Below are 12,785 nucleotides of genomic sequence, written 5' to 3'. Positions count from 1 at the left end.
TCAGCATCTTTTTTTTTCCATCATTTCTTCATGCAGCAGTTGGGTGTCAGATTTTCATTGACCGTTAGATCCAATATATCTTATAGGCGGGGCTTCCTTTCCTAGCAGATGAATTAGAGCTCACTCAAATAACTGATTCCAATACAAATAAAATAACTGCCTTTTGCACAAATTCTGCATGTAGAGAGACATGATGTCTGGTGAGTTTAATAGAGTGAGCTCTAATACATCTTCTAGGCAAAAGGAGCCCCCCTATAAGATATATTGGATCTAACTGTCAATGAATATCTGACACCCAACTGCTGCATGAAGACAGAATGAGGAGAAACAGATGCTGAGAGAGGAATAGTGAAGATAAACTTGATTATTTCAGAAACAATGCAGATTATTTAATTGATTGTATCTTATTTCATTATGCTCAAGCTTATATTTAATAGGGATGCACCAAATCCAGCATTTTGTTTGGGATTCGGCCTTATTCAGCAAGATCTTTGTGCATGGCTGAACCAAATCTGAATCCTAATTTGCATATGCAAATTAGGTGTGGGAAGGGAAATCACGTGACTTTTTGTCACAAAACAAGGAAGTAAAAAACATTTTTCCCACCTTTTCCTTTCCCACCTCTAGTTTGGATATGCAAATTAGGATTCGGTTCGGTATTCGGCTGAATCTTTACAAAGGATTCTGGGATTCGCTGAATCCCACAAAGTGGATTTGGTGCATCCCTAATATTTCATTTTCATGATAGTTCCCCTCTAATGCAATGTCCTTCAGTAGGTTTGAAGGCCAAATGCACAAGGAAGAATGACCTGCTCGTTAAACACGTTTTGCTCTAACAAAGGTCACTGTGGAATCTGTGACTATTTCAAAATGATCATAGAACCAAGAAGAGCTTTCTACTTTATTTCTGATACAAGCTTGTCCAGATATTGTATTTTCATTCTTTTCAACTTTTTTGTACAGCATCCAGCGGTGACTCTGAGATGCATAAAAGTGAGGATGAAGAGGACTTGCAAGACCAATGGGAGGAACAGCAAATACGGAAAGGTGTCCGACATCAAAAGGTCAGTTTTATTAAAGTTCATATGGAGTTCCTGGTGATGCTAATACTTCAACATGGAAAGTACGGAACACCAGCGGGATCAATTGCAGTAAAACCAGTCTTTTATTCATATCATTAAAATACAGGAGCTTAAATAATCGTCCCCATACCACACAGTTGACGTGTTTCATGGCTACCAGCCACTTTCTCAAGTGGTAGCCAAGAAACCTGTCAAGTATGTGCTATGGGGATGATCATTTAAAGGGGTTGTTCTCCTTTAAGTTAACTTTTAGTATGTTCTAGAATGGCTGGTTCTAAGCAACTTGTCAATTGGTCTTCATTCATTATTTATTTTTTATATTTTTTTAATTATTTGCCTTCTTCATCTTACTCTCTTTTCAGCTTTCAAATGGGGATCACTGACCCCATCTAAAACAAATGCTCTGTAAGGCTACAAATGTCTTGTTATTGTTACTTTCTAGTACTCGTCTTTCTATTCAGGCCTCTCCTATTCATATTCCAGTCTCTTATTCAAATCAATGCATGGTTGCTAGGGGAATTCGGACCCTATATTGCTATAATTGCAAATTGGAGAGCTGCTGAATAAAAAGCTAAATAACTAAAAAAAATTGAAACCTATTGCAAATTGTCTCAAAATATCACTCTCTACATCATAATAAAACTTAATTTAAAGTGGACCTGTCACCCAGACACACAAATCTGTATAATAAAAGTCCATTTCAAATTAAACATGAAATCCAATTTCTATTTTTTATTTAATCATTCATAGCAGTTGTAAACTCATTTAAAAATCTCAGCTGTCAATCAAATATTATCTGCCCCTCCTCTATGCCTTAGGCAATTACTTTACTTTCCATTCAGCACTTCCTACATGTCACTGCTCTCCCCACATTCCCCCGTTCTCTTCATCATTTAATTGTGTAACCAGGGCATGGGGATGGACATCAGGTCTCCCATTGTGGTGCACAAACAAGATTCTGAGATGATGCAAGGCTTGTCTTAAAGGGCACCCGTTGCACAAAACAATTATTCAAAATCCTATTTTATCACATTAGTCAAGCAAAATTAACTTTAATTACACTATATAAATTATTTGAATCTTGTTTCCTTCAGTCTGGGAATTCATAATTATAACAAGCAGGCAGGAGCCATTTTGTGGACACTGTTATTAAGACAAGTCTTGTATCATCTCAGAATCTTGTTTGTGCACCAGAATGAGGGACCTGATGTCCATCCCCATGTCCTGGTTACACAATGAAATGGTGAAGAGAACTGGGGGAATGTGGGGAGAGCAGTGACATGTAGGAAGTGCTGAATGGAAAGTGAAAGTAATTGCCATTGGCATAGAGGAGGGGCAGACAATATTTGATTGACAGCTGACATGTTTAAATTAGCTTACAACAGCTATGAATGCTTTAATAAAAAATAGAAATTGGATTTCATGTTTAATTTGAAAAATACTTTTATTATACAGATTTTTGTGTCTAGGTGACAGGTCCCCTTTAATAACAGGGTCCACAAAATGGCTCCTGCCTCCTTGCTATAATTATGAATTCCCAGACGGAAGGAAACAAGATTTAAATAATTTTATATATTGCAATCAAAGTTAATTTTGCTTGACTTGTGCGATAAAATAGGATTTTGAACAATGTTTTTGGGTGACGGGTCCCCTTTAAAGGTGAACCACCCCTTTAAGCTCCTGTATTTTGATGATATGAATAAAAGACTGGTTTTACTGGAATTGATCCTGCTGGTGCTCCGTACCATGTTTCTACAAATTTGATGAGGCCTTTCCGGAGGGTGCTTGGTACGTTTTAGCATGGCGAGGAGAGTGCTCCTGGTTTGAATACTGCTAATACTTCAAGGCTACTAATACTTTTAGTGGATGTACACAGCAGAGTAGCCTGTGCAGTGCATTGTATACACTTGCATACACTATAATACTTAATGAACAAGTGACAACAGTGATCCTTATATGTCAACTTCATAACACCCATTACTTAATTTGAAATCTTCTCTGACTGACCAAGAGATCGAATTCCAATTACTAAATGTATATTTGAAGATTTATTTCAACTACACACACTAAGGGGCAGATTAATCAAAGGTTGAGTTGAAAACTTTAACTTTCTAATTTTTTTTATGGTCAAAACTGTCAAATTCGACTAGAGAGTTATTCAAATTCCATGTATCATACTCTGGCCCTTTAAGAACTCCAAATTGACTATTCGCCACCTAAAACCTGCCAAATTACTGCTTAAGTCAATGGGAGAGGTCCAGGGATCAATTTGGAGTTGCTTGCAGCCTTCCTGACATTCGAGTTTTTTTAAATTCGAATCGAATTCGATTTGAGTTTTCAGGTCAATTAAATACATCTGACTTTTAAAAATGTATTAATAAATTTCCAGTGGTCGAATTTCGAATTTATGGGAGTTCATAACTATACCATATGACTGCATGGCTGGCAACCTACTAATATTCAGATCAGCATTACCCGGTTATATAGTAATGAAAATGTATTGGATCATCCCTGCAGTGTTTCACCATATGTAGAGCCTCGCCCCAGGTGGGCTAATTCAGGATTTTCTGACTGATTGGGTTTATGGTCTCTTAGGGAATGGATGAGGATTTGCCACGAGATAGAATTAAATTCAAGAGTAAAAGGAGCGTTGAACCAAGGTTTTCTCTGCCACTGGTAACTGCTGAAGACATAAGAAAGAAGCTTACTTTACGGTAAGTTTGCTCTCTCATGATCTTCCTTGATAGAAAAAAAAAAAAAAAAGTATCTGTTTTTTGGTTCAATTATAAGCAATCCTTAAAGGAGAACTAAACCTTAAAGATGAATGGTTAAAAATGCCACATGTTATACATCTTCTAGGCAAAAGGAGCCCCTTATAAAATATATTGGATCTAACTGTCAATGACTATCTGACACTCAACTCCTGAATGAAGACCGAATGAAGAGAAACCGATGATGAGAGGGATAGTGAAGTGATGGGGATAATGAAGGGACAATAAACTTGATTATTTCAGAAACAATACAGAATATTTAATTGATTGTATTTACAAAGTTTCTTATTTTCAGTAGACTGAAGCTGATATTAAATTTTCATTTTCACAATAGTTCCCCTTTAAATTTCAACCTTAACTTAAATAAAATTTAAATTTTTGCGATAGGTTCCCCTTTAAAAAAAAAAGTTGCAATGTAAGACTTTCTTAGCTGCTTATCATACAGTAAATTATTAATATGATCTAGTATAGCTTTGCCACTTTGACAGTCATTTTTTTTCTTCTTGTTTTAAAGCTTGAATTCTTATCGGGAAGTTCATCGGACACATGTAGCCGAGCGAGAAAAGTATGCGTATGACCTTGACAGTGCAAAAACCACACTAGAAAAGCTTGAAGTGTCATCCACTGAGCAAACCTACAAGTTTTTCAAGAAGATGAAAACCTATGTAGAAAACTTTGTTGACTGTGTGAATGAAAAGGTAAGCAATGAAACGGAATCTTCATCCACATGGTGGGGGAAATTTTTTAGTTCTAAGCAGTTTTCACTAAGCAGTGATTTGTAAATGTAATTACTATAGAAAGCACATCTACTGTATCTGGCTGTTCACATTCTCTTCACTTCTGTCTCGGACACCTGAAACAATATAGCAAGAAGCTAGTTAATTTAGGTTTTTTGATACGGATGCAATGGGACCTCATCTGTGGCATTCATTTCTGGGTTAAGGTGGCCATACAATGGCAGATTAATGCTGCCAATATTAGTCCTTTAGACCGAATCTGCAGATTATCTGCCAGTGTATGGGGGCCTCTCTCGGGGAGGTTTGATTTTTCTGACTGAAGCAGTTCATTGCCAGTAGATTAGCCACAGTAGTGCAAGCTATTACTAGGAATGCACCGAATCCACAATTTGGGATTCGGCCGAATCCCAGAATCCTAGGTGAAAGATTTGGATGAATACCGAACAGAATAAGAATCCTAATCTGTCTATGCAAATTAGGAGCAGGAAAGGAAAAAGTGGAAAAACATCTTCTTTTGTGACGAAAAGTCACATGATTTCCCTACCCACCCCTAATTTACATATACAAATTAGGATTTGGATTCGGTTCAGCCAGGCACAAGGATTCAGCCGAATCCTGCTGAAAAAGGCCGAATCCCGAACCGAATCCTGGATTTGGTGCATCCCTACCTATAACACTATATTTATTATGCAGAATGCTTTACCATACCTGAGTTAACAGCTCTAGAAGCTCTCTGTTTGTTTAGGATAGCAGCTGCCATATTAGCTTGGTGTGACATCACTTCCTGCATGAGTCTCTCCCTGCTCACTCATAGCTCTGGGCTCAGATTACAGCAGGGAGGAGGAAAAAGGGAGGGGGAAAGGTGCAAACTGAGCATGCTCAAGCCCGAGCCCTGGAGGTTTAAGATGAAAACAGGAAGTCTGATACAGAAGCCCATGAGTACACAATAGAAGGAAAGAAATGTGCTGTTTCTTTTGACAGAGGACTCAGATCAGCATTACTTTGAGGGTTTACTGGTGTATTTATATAGACCTTTCTGATAAAGCTTACTTGGTTTTAGCCTTTCCTTCTCCTTTAAGTTCTAGTCTGCAGATCCTCTAGTTCTAGTGTAGTCTGCACATCATCATGCAATAAAGCAATTCTAGTAGTGCTGAGCTTTTCATATCCTAAGTCTGCCTGGATCTTCTGTTTACATTACAGATAGCCCAGATTAATCGGCTTGAATTAGAGATGCTTGAGATTTTTCAGGAACGCGCCGAGTCCTTGAAGAAGCGGAGGCAAGACGACCTTCGGAATGAGTCTGCAGCCATTCAAAATCTGGTATCTGGTTAGTATGGCAGCAATCCGTATATTATGTTGCATAAAGAAGAGCTAAAACTCCTGTGAGTGATCGTAGGACTACATTTAACACATAATTCTACTCTCTATATATAAGGAATAATGTGTGTGCAGGTCTTGTATTGCATTCATATATTTGTAATCACGAGTCAGTCTCAAGCTAAAATCTTCCACTAAAACTTCCATATACCCTAATCATGTTAGACAAACCACGCAGTGGGGTTGATTAGATATCTATGTTGCTTGCCATCGGCACAAGCCCTACCAGTAATAAGGATGCACAACTAGGATGTACAATCAAAGAAAACTCTGGCATTATGGGATAACTAGCGATGTTATTCTAAACTTAAAGCTGTAGTACATTTAAGATCTGATACAAAATGTTTTTTTACTAGAGAAAAAGTTTCCTAGAGTCTAGGGATGCATCAAATCCATTATTTGGGATTCCGCCAAATCCCTGAATCCTTTGTGAGAGATTTGGCAGAATACCGAATCTGAATCCTAATTTGCATATGCAAATTAGTGTTGGGAAAGGAAAAAGTGTAAAACATCTCTTTACTTCCTTGTTTTGTGATGAAAAGTCATGTGATTCCCCTTTCTGCCCCTAGTTTGAATATGCAAATTAGGATTTGGTTCGGCCGAATCCTGCTGAAAAAGGCCGAATCCTGGATGTGGAGCATCCCTACTAGAAACCACAGCTACAGTCTCTGGCTTATAAAGTTTTCTTTTTCTTTTTTTTAATGGAACAGGAACTAAAGATGCCGAAGGCCAGACTACAGACCTGATGATTAATTGTGAGTTGCGAAGGTAAGAAAAATAAAAAGACAACTTCAGTAACAAACAGGCCCGGATTTGTGGAAAGGCCACCTAGGCCCGGGCCTAGGGTGGCAGAATTTTAGGGGGGGGCGGGAAACTGCCCAACCACACCCACATTGGTTCAGAAATACTGGGGATGAGCAGGAAATACAATAATTTTTTAAATTTCCCATGCGCCAATCCCCATTGCTCCAGTCCAGATGATGAAAATTTGCATGAATAAAAGGTAGGGGACAGGGGCGATGAACAGCAGTGGGCTTAGGGGCACCAACTATGTAAATCTGGCCCTGGTAACAAAGTACCTGTAGATTAGTGTGGTATTCAGTGGGCAGTAATGCAGGGGTATAACTAGAGAGGAAGCAGATCCTGCGGTTGCAGGGCCATAACTAGAGAGAAAGCAGACCCTATGGTTGCAGGGCTATAACTGCAGAGAAAGCAGACCCTGTGGTTGCAGGGCCCAGTAACATCTTGTTAAACCACCTTATCTAAATCATGCCAATGTTCCCTTGAAGCGTGTGCAATTTCCAAAGTGGAAATAAAGGAGTAGGGTAGAAATGCTGCACATTATATTCTGGGATTCTTTACCTGCCAAAGGCTAGTCTGGCCCTTTACCAGTGAAGATCCATGCTTCTGAAGATGCCTGTAGTAGCTCCCCATCCGCTTAGATTGTAAGCTCTATAGGACAGGAACCTCCTTCCATTCTCTTTAACATTTAGGGGGGAACTCACAAAAGTGGTGATACAGAGACAAAATAAAAGTGGAGTTAAAAATGTCAGATTTCCCACCAAAATTCACAAACCTCCACTTTTGTGAACTTGTCTTTTAAACAGACCGTTTTCAGGTTTTGTCTTTCACACGACATTTTTTTCTGAATTTGTCTTTAGCTTTTACTGAACCTGTCAGTCAGACATCAAATTTTAATTTCCAGGGGAGGGAGTTTATTTTACCAAGGAAAATTATGCATAATTTTTATTTAGGATAACCTGGGATTTGTAATTCTGCCTACATTTTTGTGTAATTCCACTTCTGTAACATGATATAAGGGTCTCTAACTACAAGAATGCTATTTTGCGTAATATAGGGATTTGTGTTTTATTATCTTAGGTCAAGTGTCTAATTGCTGCTAAAACTAAAAAAAATGGCTGGGAGACATTACTTTTCCTTTAGATAATATATTCACTCTAATTGCTAATATTGCCTCATTCAATAAGATAAAACTAGTAAAATAACGCAAGTTTGAGCTAAAAACTTTCTACATATAAAATTGTATAAATACACTTTTTTGTTTGAGGCTTTTACACCTTTAGGGTTAGACACAAATTTGTGCCCTGACTATAAAATGTTAATCCCTATTAATATGGTAATAATTCCCCAATTGGGCTCCTACAAGAGGTGTGAAATGAAGATTGGCTGAACCAAAGCAGAGCAGTTTATTTTAGAATTGATCTGACACATGAGGAAGAGTTATACTGAGATTTACTCCATTTTTTTTAAAATGTCGATTAAAAATGTAGTTTTTGCACTTTTTTGAAAGATAAATTCATAAAAGTGCCTGTAAATTATCTTTCTTTCACTAAAATATGAAAAGTGACAGTTGAGTCGGAATTTAGGTGGATTTCTGTATGTGAATATGGAGAAAGTATTTTCCACCACTTTTACTCCAAAAATGAACTCCACTTTGTGACTTCCCCTCTTAGAGGCAGATTTTCGAATTCATGTTTTTTTTTTAACTCACATGAATTAGATTTTACTCTAAATTCAATGGGGGGGGGGTAATTTATTAAAAAAATCTAGTATGTAAAACTCTGACTAATTTTACCGACCGAAAACTTAATTTGAATTCGTCCAAACTCGAATCGAAAACCTTGAATGTCAGGAAAGCTGCAAACATCTCCAAATTGGTCACTGGACCTCTCCCATTGACTTATACAGGAATTTGGCAGGTTTTAGGTGGCAAATAATCAAATTCTTAAATTGATAAATGTCAAAAATCTAATTCGAATTTTTAAAAAAAACTCTAATCGAGTTTGAATAATTCCCTAGTTGAATTTGACAGTTTTGACCATAAGAAAATTAGAATTTCAATTCGACCCTTAATAAATCTGCCCTTTAGCTGTTAAATTCGAAGTACAGTTACATTAAAGATAAATATTGTATTGATCACCGTTTGTTCTATCAATTTATTGTTCAGCTGTACAGCTCTATGCAGTGCTATATAAATAAAAATATACAGACGTCTCTAATCAGATTTATTTGTAGGTTTTTGTTTTGTTTTTTTTTTTTTCTTTAAATCAATTCCTTTGGAAAATATATTGAATATTATATTTTTAGTATCTGTGTAGGATCCTAAATGATTTCATGAAATTGCACTTTCGCGTTTGCTGTAGGCGTGTGTCTTTTCTATTTCAGAAACAGACGACGGCAAAGACGGAAGGAGTGTGGGGACACAGATCACTGTGAAGGGATGTCTAGTGATGATGAACTGCTCACTGATGATGAGAGCACTTTTCAGAAAAAACGAGGTACCCTGATCCCACTGCAATAATTGATTCAGAAATCATCTAAGCTGCTCCCAGCTGCCGATTCTAAGGGTTTGCTGCCAGTCTCGTGATGCTGAAAAGTATTCTTATGTTTATTGTGGGATAGTAAAGACACAACCAGACATTTAGACGGAGTGCTGAAAAAAACTTGTGTTTATGGCAGAAATCACTTTGTAAAAATAACAGCAGATGTACTTGGCTTATGCTAAAAGGTAATAATGTTTTTTCCCCAAGAACACTGTCCTTGGGGAAAAAAGTTTTTGTACCTGACTGATGCTGGTCTTTAAGAGATGTCCTTCCTGCCTTTAAAGTAGGGATGCACCGAATCTACTATTCTGGATTTGCCTGAACCCCTGAATCCTTTGTGAAAGATTCGGCTGAATCCGAACGAATGAATCCTAATTTGCATATGCAAATTAGGGGTGGGAAGGGGAAAACATTTTTCACTTGTTTTGTGACAAGAAGTTACACGGTTTCCCTCACCGCCCCTAATTTGCATATGCAAATTAGGGTTTGGATGGGCAAAAGGATTCGGCCGAATCCTGGATTCGGTGAATCCCTACTTTAAAAGAGAACTAAACCCTAAAAATGAATGGTGCAACAAATATGCCATTTTTAACCACAGCCTAAAGTTTGAGCTTGTCAATAGCAGCAATGATCCAGGACTTCAAACTTGTCACAGGGGGTCACCATCTTGGAAAGTGTCTGTGACACTCACATGCTCAGTGGGCTCTGATTGGCTGTTGAGAAGCTAAGCTTAGGGCTCGTCACTAATTATCCAGCAGAAAATGAGCTTCCCTGGCTGTAATATAAGCTGATGCTACAGGTTTGCTGATTATTCAATTCTGATGCTAATTGCACTGGTTTCTGAGCTGCCATGTAGTAATTATGTGTATTAATTACTAATCAGCCTTATATTGTGACATTTCTATTCTATGTGTACTGTATATTGTGAGTGGCTCCCTAAGCTCAGTAAGTGACAGCAGCACAGAGCATGTGCAGTGAATCAGCAGAAAAGAAGATGGGGAGCTACTGGGGCATCTTTGGAGACACAGATCTTTACTGCTAAAGGGCTGTGGTTGCCTTGGGCTGGTACAGAAGCACAAAACATCATGTACAACATTTCTACCTACTTCTTTAGTTAGGCTTTTGTTCTCCTTTAAAGTGATACTGACACATTCTTATGAAAATCTATAGGAACGTGTCTATGTTGGTAAATAGCTGCAGCTCAAAAAATTGCAGCACAGCGATACTAACTGAAGCCTGACACTCTGACATGGCTAAAGGTTCTGCCGCAGTTGTTTGTTACACTGGGCTGTGGGTGACTCAATCCATCCATAGATTGGAGTGTTCTTTATATTCATAATTAACCTATGGACGGCTCACACCAGCCCAGCGTAACTGAAACAACTGCAGATAAGCCATGTCCAATCATCAGGCCTCAGTAAGTAATGCTGGCCTGGGGCGACTTTATTATCAAGGGTTAATATCATGGTTCAGCGTTGAAATTATACGCTAGAAGAATAAACCAGGATATTATCATCTAGGAAGTTATTGCAGCCTATAATTAAGAGATTGCAGAATCAATTTACAATGCCTTGTAAGGTGTTTTATAATAAATAAAGTGTTTTCCATTTACCTATTATTTTCTTTCACCGCAGAGAACATCAGGGTACAGTGTAAAAACATATTTGAGGATGTGCATGAAGATTTCCACCAGATAAAGAACATCTTGTCTAGATTTACAGAGTGGAGAGAGAGATTTGCCGAGTCCTATTACGATGCCTACATTAGCTTGTGTCTGCACAAACTGTTGAATCCAATAATCCGAGTGCATCTACTCGACTGGAATCCCTTGGAGGTGAGGTTACGTTAGTGACATTCAATGCACTTTGCAATAAAGTTCTAAAGTGAACAAAACAGTGAAAGAAGAGCGAGAGATGGCTGATTTATATTCATGCACAAGTTGAATACATATATCTATTGCCTTCCAACATTTCTGCAGTGCCCATGATATTTCCCAGCCAAACAAGCAGGGCATTAAAGGGGATATAAACTTCATCTCGCTGAAATAAGAAACTTTCTAAATATAATCATTCAGAAATTCTGTATCGTTTAAAGTGATACTGACACTAAAAAACTACTTTTTAAAGTATGAATGTACATTAAAGGTTACCTATAGGTCATGTTGATTGTTGTTAAACATTGTTTATCTAATTTTATTGTTAGTTGAAGTTTCTAAACCTGACTGTCCCATCTCAGCCTGTCAGATAAAGTTTCTAATGCTAATGGACTCCTGCTGCACAAATATGGCAGCCTCCTCATACAGGAACATGGGGCATCAGAGAAGTAATGTTAAAGCATCGGGCAAATACTTTATGGCAAAGATATAAAAGGCAATGTTCTGATAGATGTATAAAAGAGTTAAAGGGGAGGTTCACCTTGAAGTTAACTTTTAGTATATTATAGAATGGCCAATTCTAAACAACTTTTCAATTGGTTGTCAGTTTATTTTTTATAGTTTTATAATTATATTTTTCTTATGACCCCTTCTAAAAACAAATACTCTGTAAGGCTACACATTTATTGTTATTGTTACCCTTTATTACTCATCTTTCTATTCTGGCCCATTCCTATTCCTATTCCAGTCTTTTTATTAAAATCAGTGCATGGTTGCTAGGGGAATTTGGACCCTAGCTACCAGATTGCTTAAAACGCAAACTGGAGAGCTGCTGAATAAAAATCTAAATAATTCAAAATCCTTAAATAATAAAAAATGAAAACCAATTGCAAATTGTCTCAGAATATCTCTCTACATCATACTAACAGTTATCTCAACGGTGAACAACCCCTTTAAATTTTTGAAGTCAGTATCTCTTTAAGAAATAATCAAGTTACTCTTCAGTATCTCGCACTCCACAACCTGTCACTCTTCATGCAGAAGTTTTGGTCACATTTTGATTGACAGGTAGGTCTAATAGGTCTTTTAGGGGGGCTCCCCTTTCTTAGCAGAATATCTCAAATAACCAACTCCAGCACAAACAAAAGGTAACAAAATAACAGACTCTGGCAAATGCCCTGCACACAGAAAAACAGGATTTCCATCAGAGCAGTTATTTTTAAAGAGTGATCACCTAGGTTAAGGGTGCAACCCCCCCAAAGGATGTATTAGATCTAACTGTCAATCAAAAACTTACTCCGCCTACTGCATGAAGACAAGGGATGCACTGAATCCAGGATTCTGCCTTTTTCCAGCAGGATTCAGGTTCGGCCGAATCCTTCTGCCCGGTGAACCGAATCCTAATTTGCATATGCAAATTAGGGGCAGCGAGGGAAATCACATTACTTTTTGTCACAATAATATTTCTCCTTCCCACCCCTAATTTGCACATGCAAATTAGAATTTGGTTTGGTATTCAGCTGAATCTTTCACAAAGGATTTAGGGGTTCGGCTGAATCCAAAATAGTGGATTCGGTGCATCCCTAATGAAGACAGAATGA

At 37.8% G+C, this 12,785-nt stretch overlaps 1 protein-coding gene across 1 annotated transcript in view; it reads left to right on the top strand.

Annotated features, from left to right (window-relative positions):
* gcfc2.S (GC-rich sequence DNA-binding factor 2 S homeolog) overlaps positions 1-12,785 on the top strand; it is a 37,905-nt gene that overhangs the window by 9,959 nt on the left and 15,161 nt on the right. Inside the window, exons 5-11 of the mRNA XM_018265984.2 lie at positions 964-1,064; positions 3,678-3,796; positions 4,368-4,551; positions 5,791-5,917; positions 6,678-6,735; positions 9,154-9,266; positions 10,946-11,145. Of these exons, the coding sequence (XP_018121473.1) occupies positions 964-1,064; positions 3,678-3,796; positions 4,368-4,551; positions 5,791-5,917; positions 6,678-6,735; positions 9,154-9,266; positions 10,946-11,145 (902 nt within the window). The remainder of the gene's footprint in view (positions 1-963; positions 1,065-3,677; positions 3,797-4,367; positions 4,552-5,790; positions 5,918-6,677; positions 6,736-9,153; positions 9,267-10,945; positions 11,146-12,785) is intronic.

This window comes from Xenopus laevis, chromosome 5S, assembly GCF_017654675.1.
Source record: "Xenopus laevis strain J_2021 chromosome 5S, Xenopus_laevis_v10.1, whole genome shotgun sequence".
NCBI lineage: Eukaryota > Metazoa > Chordata > Amphibia > Anura > Pipidae > Xenopus > Xenopus laevis.
The sequence above is the reverse complement of the archived record's forward strand: the minus strand, read 5'-3'. Positions and strand labels throughout refer to the sequence as shown.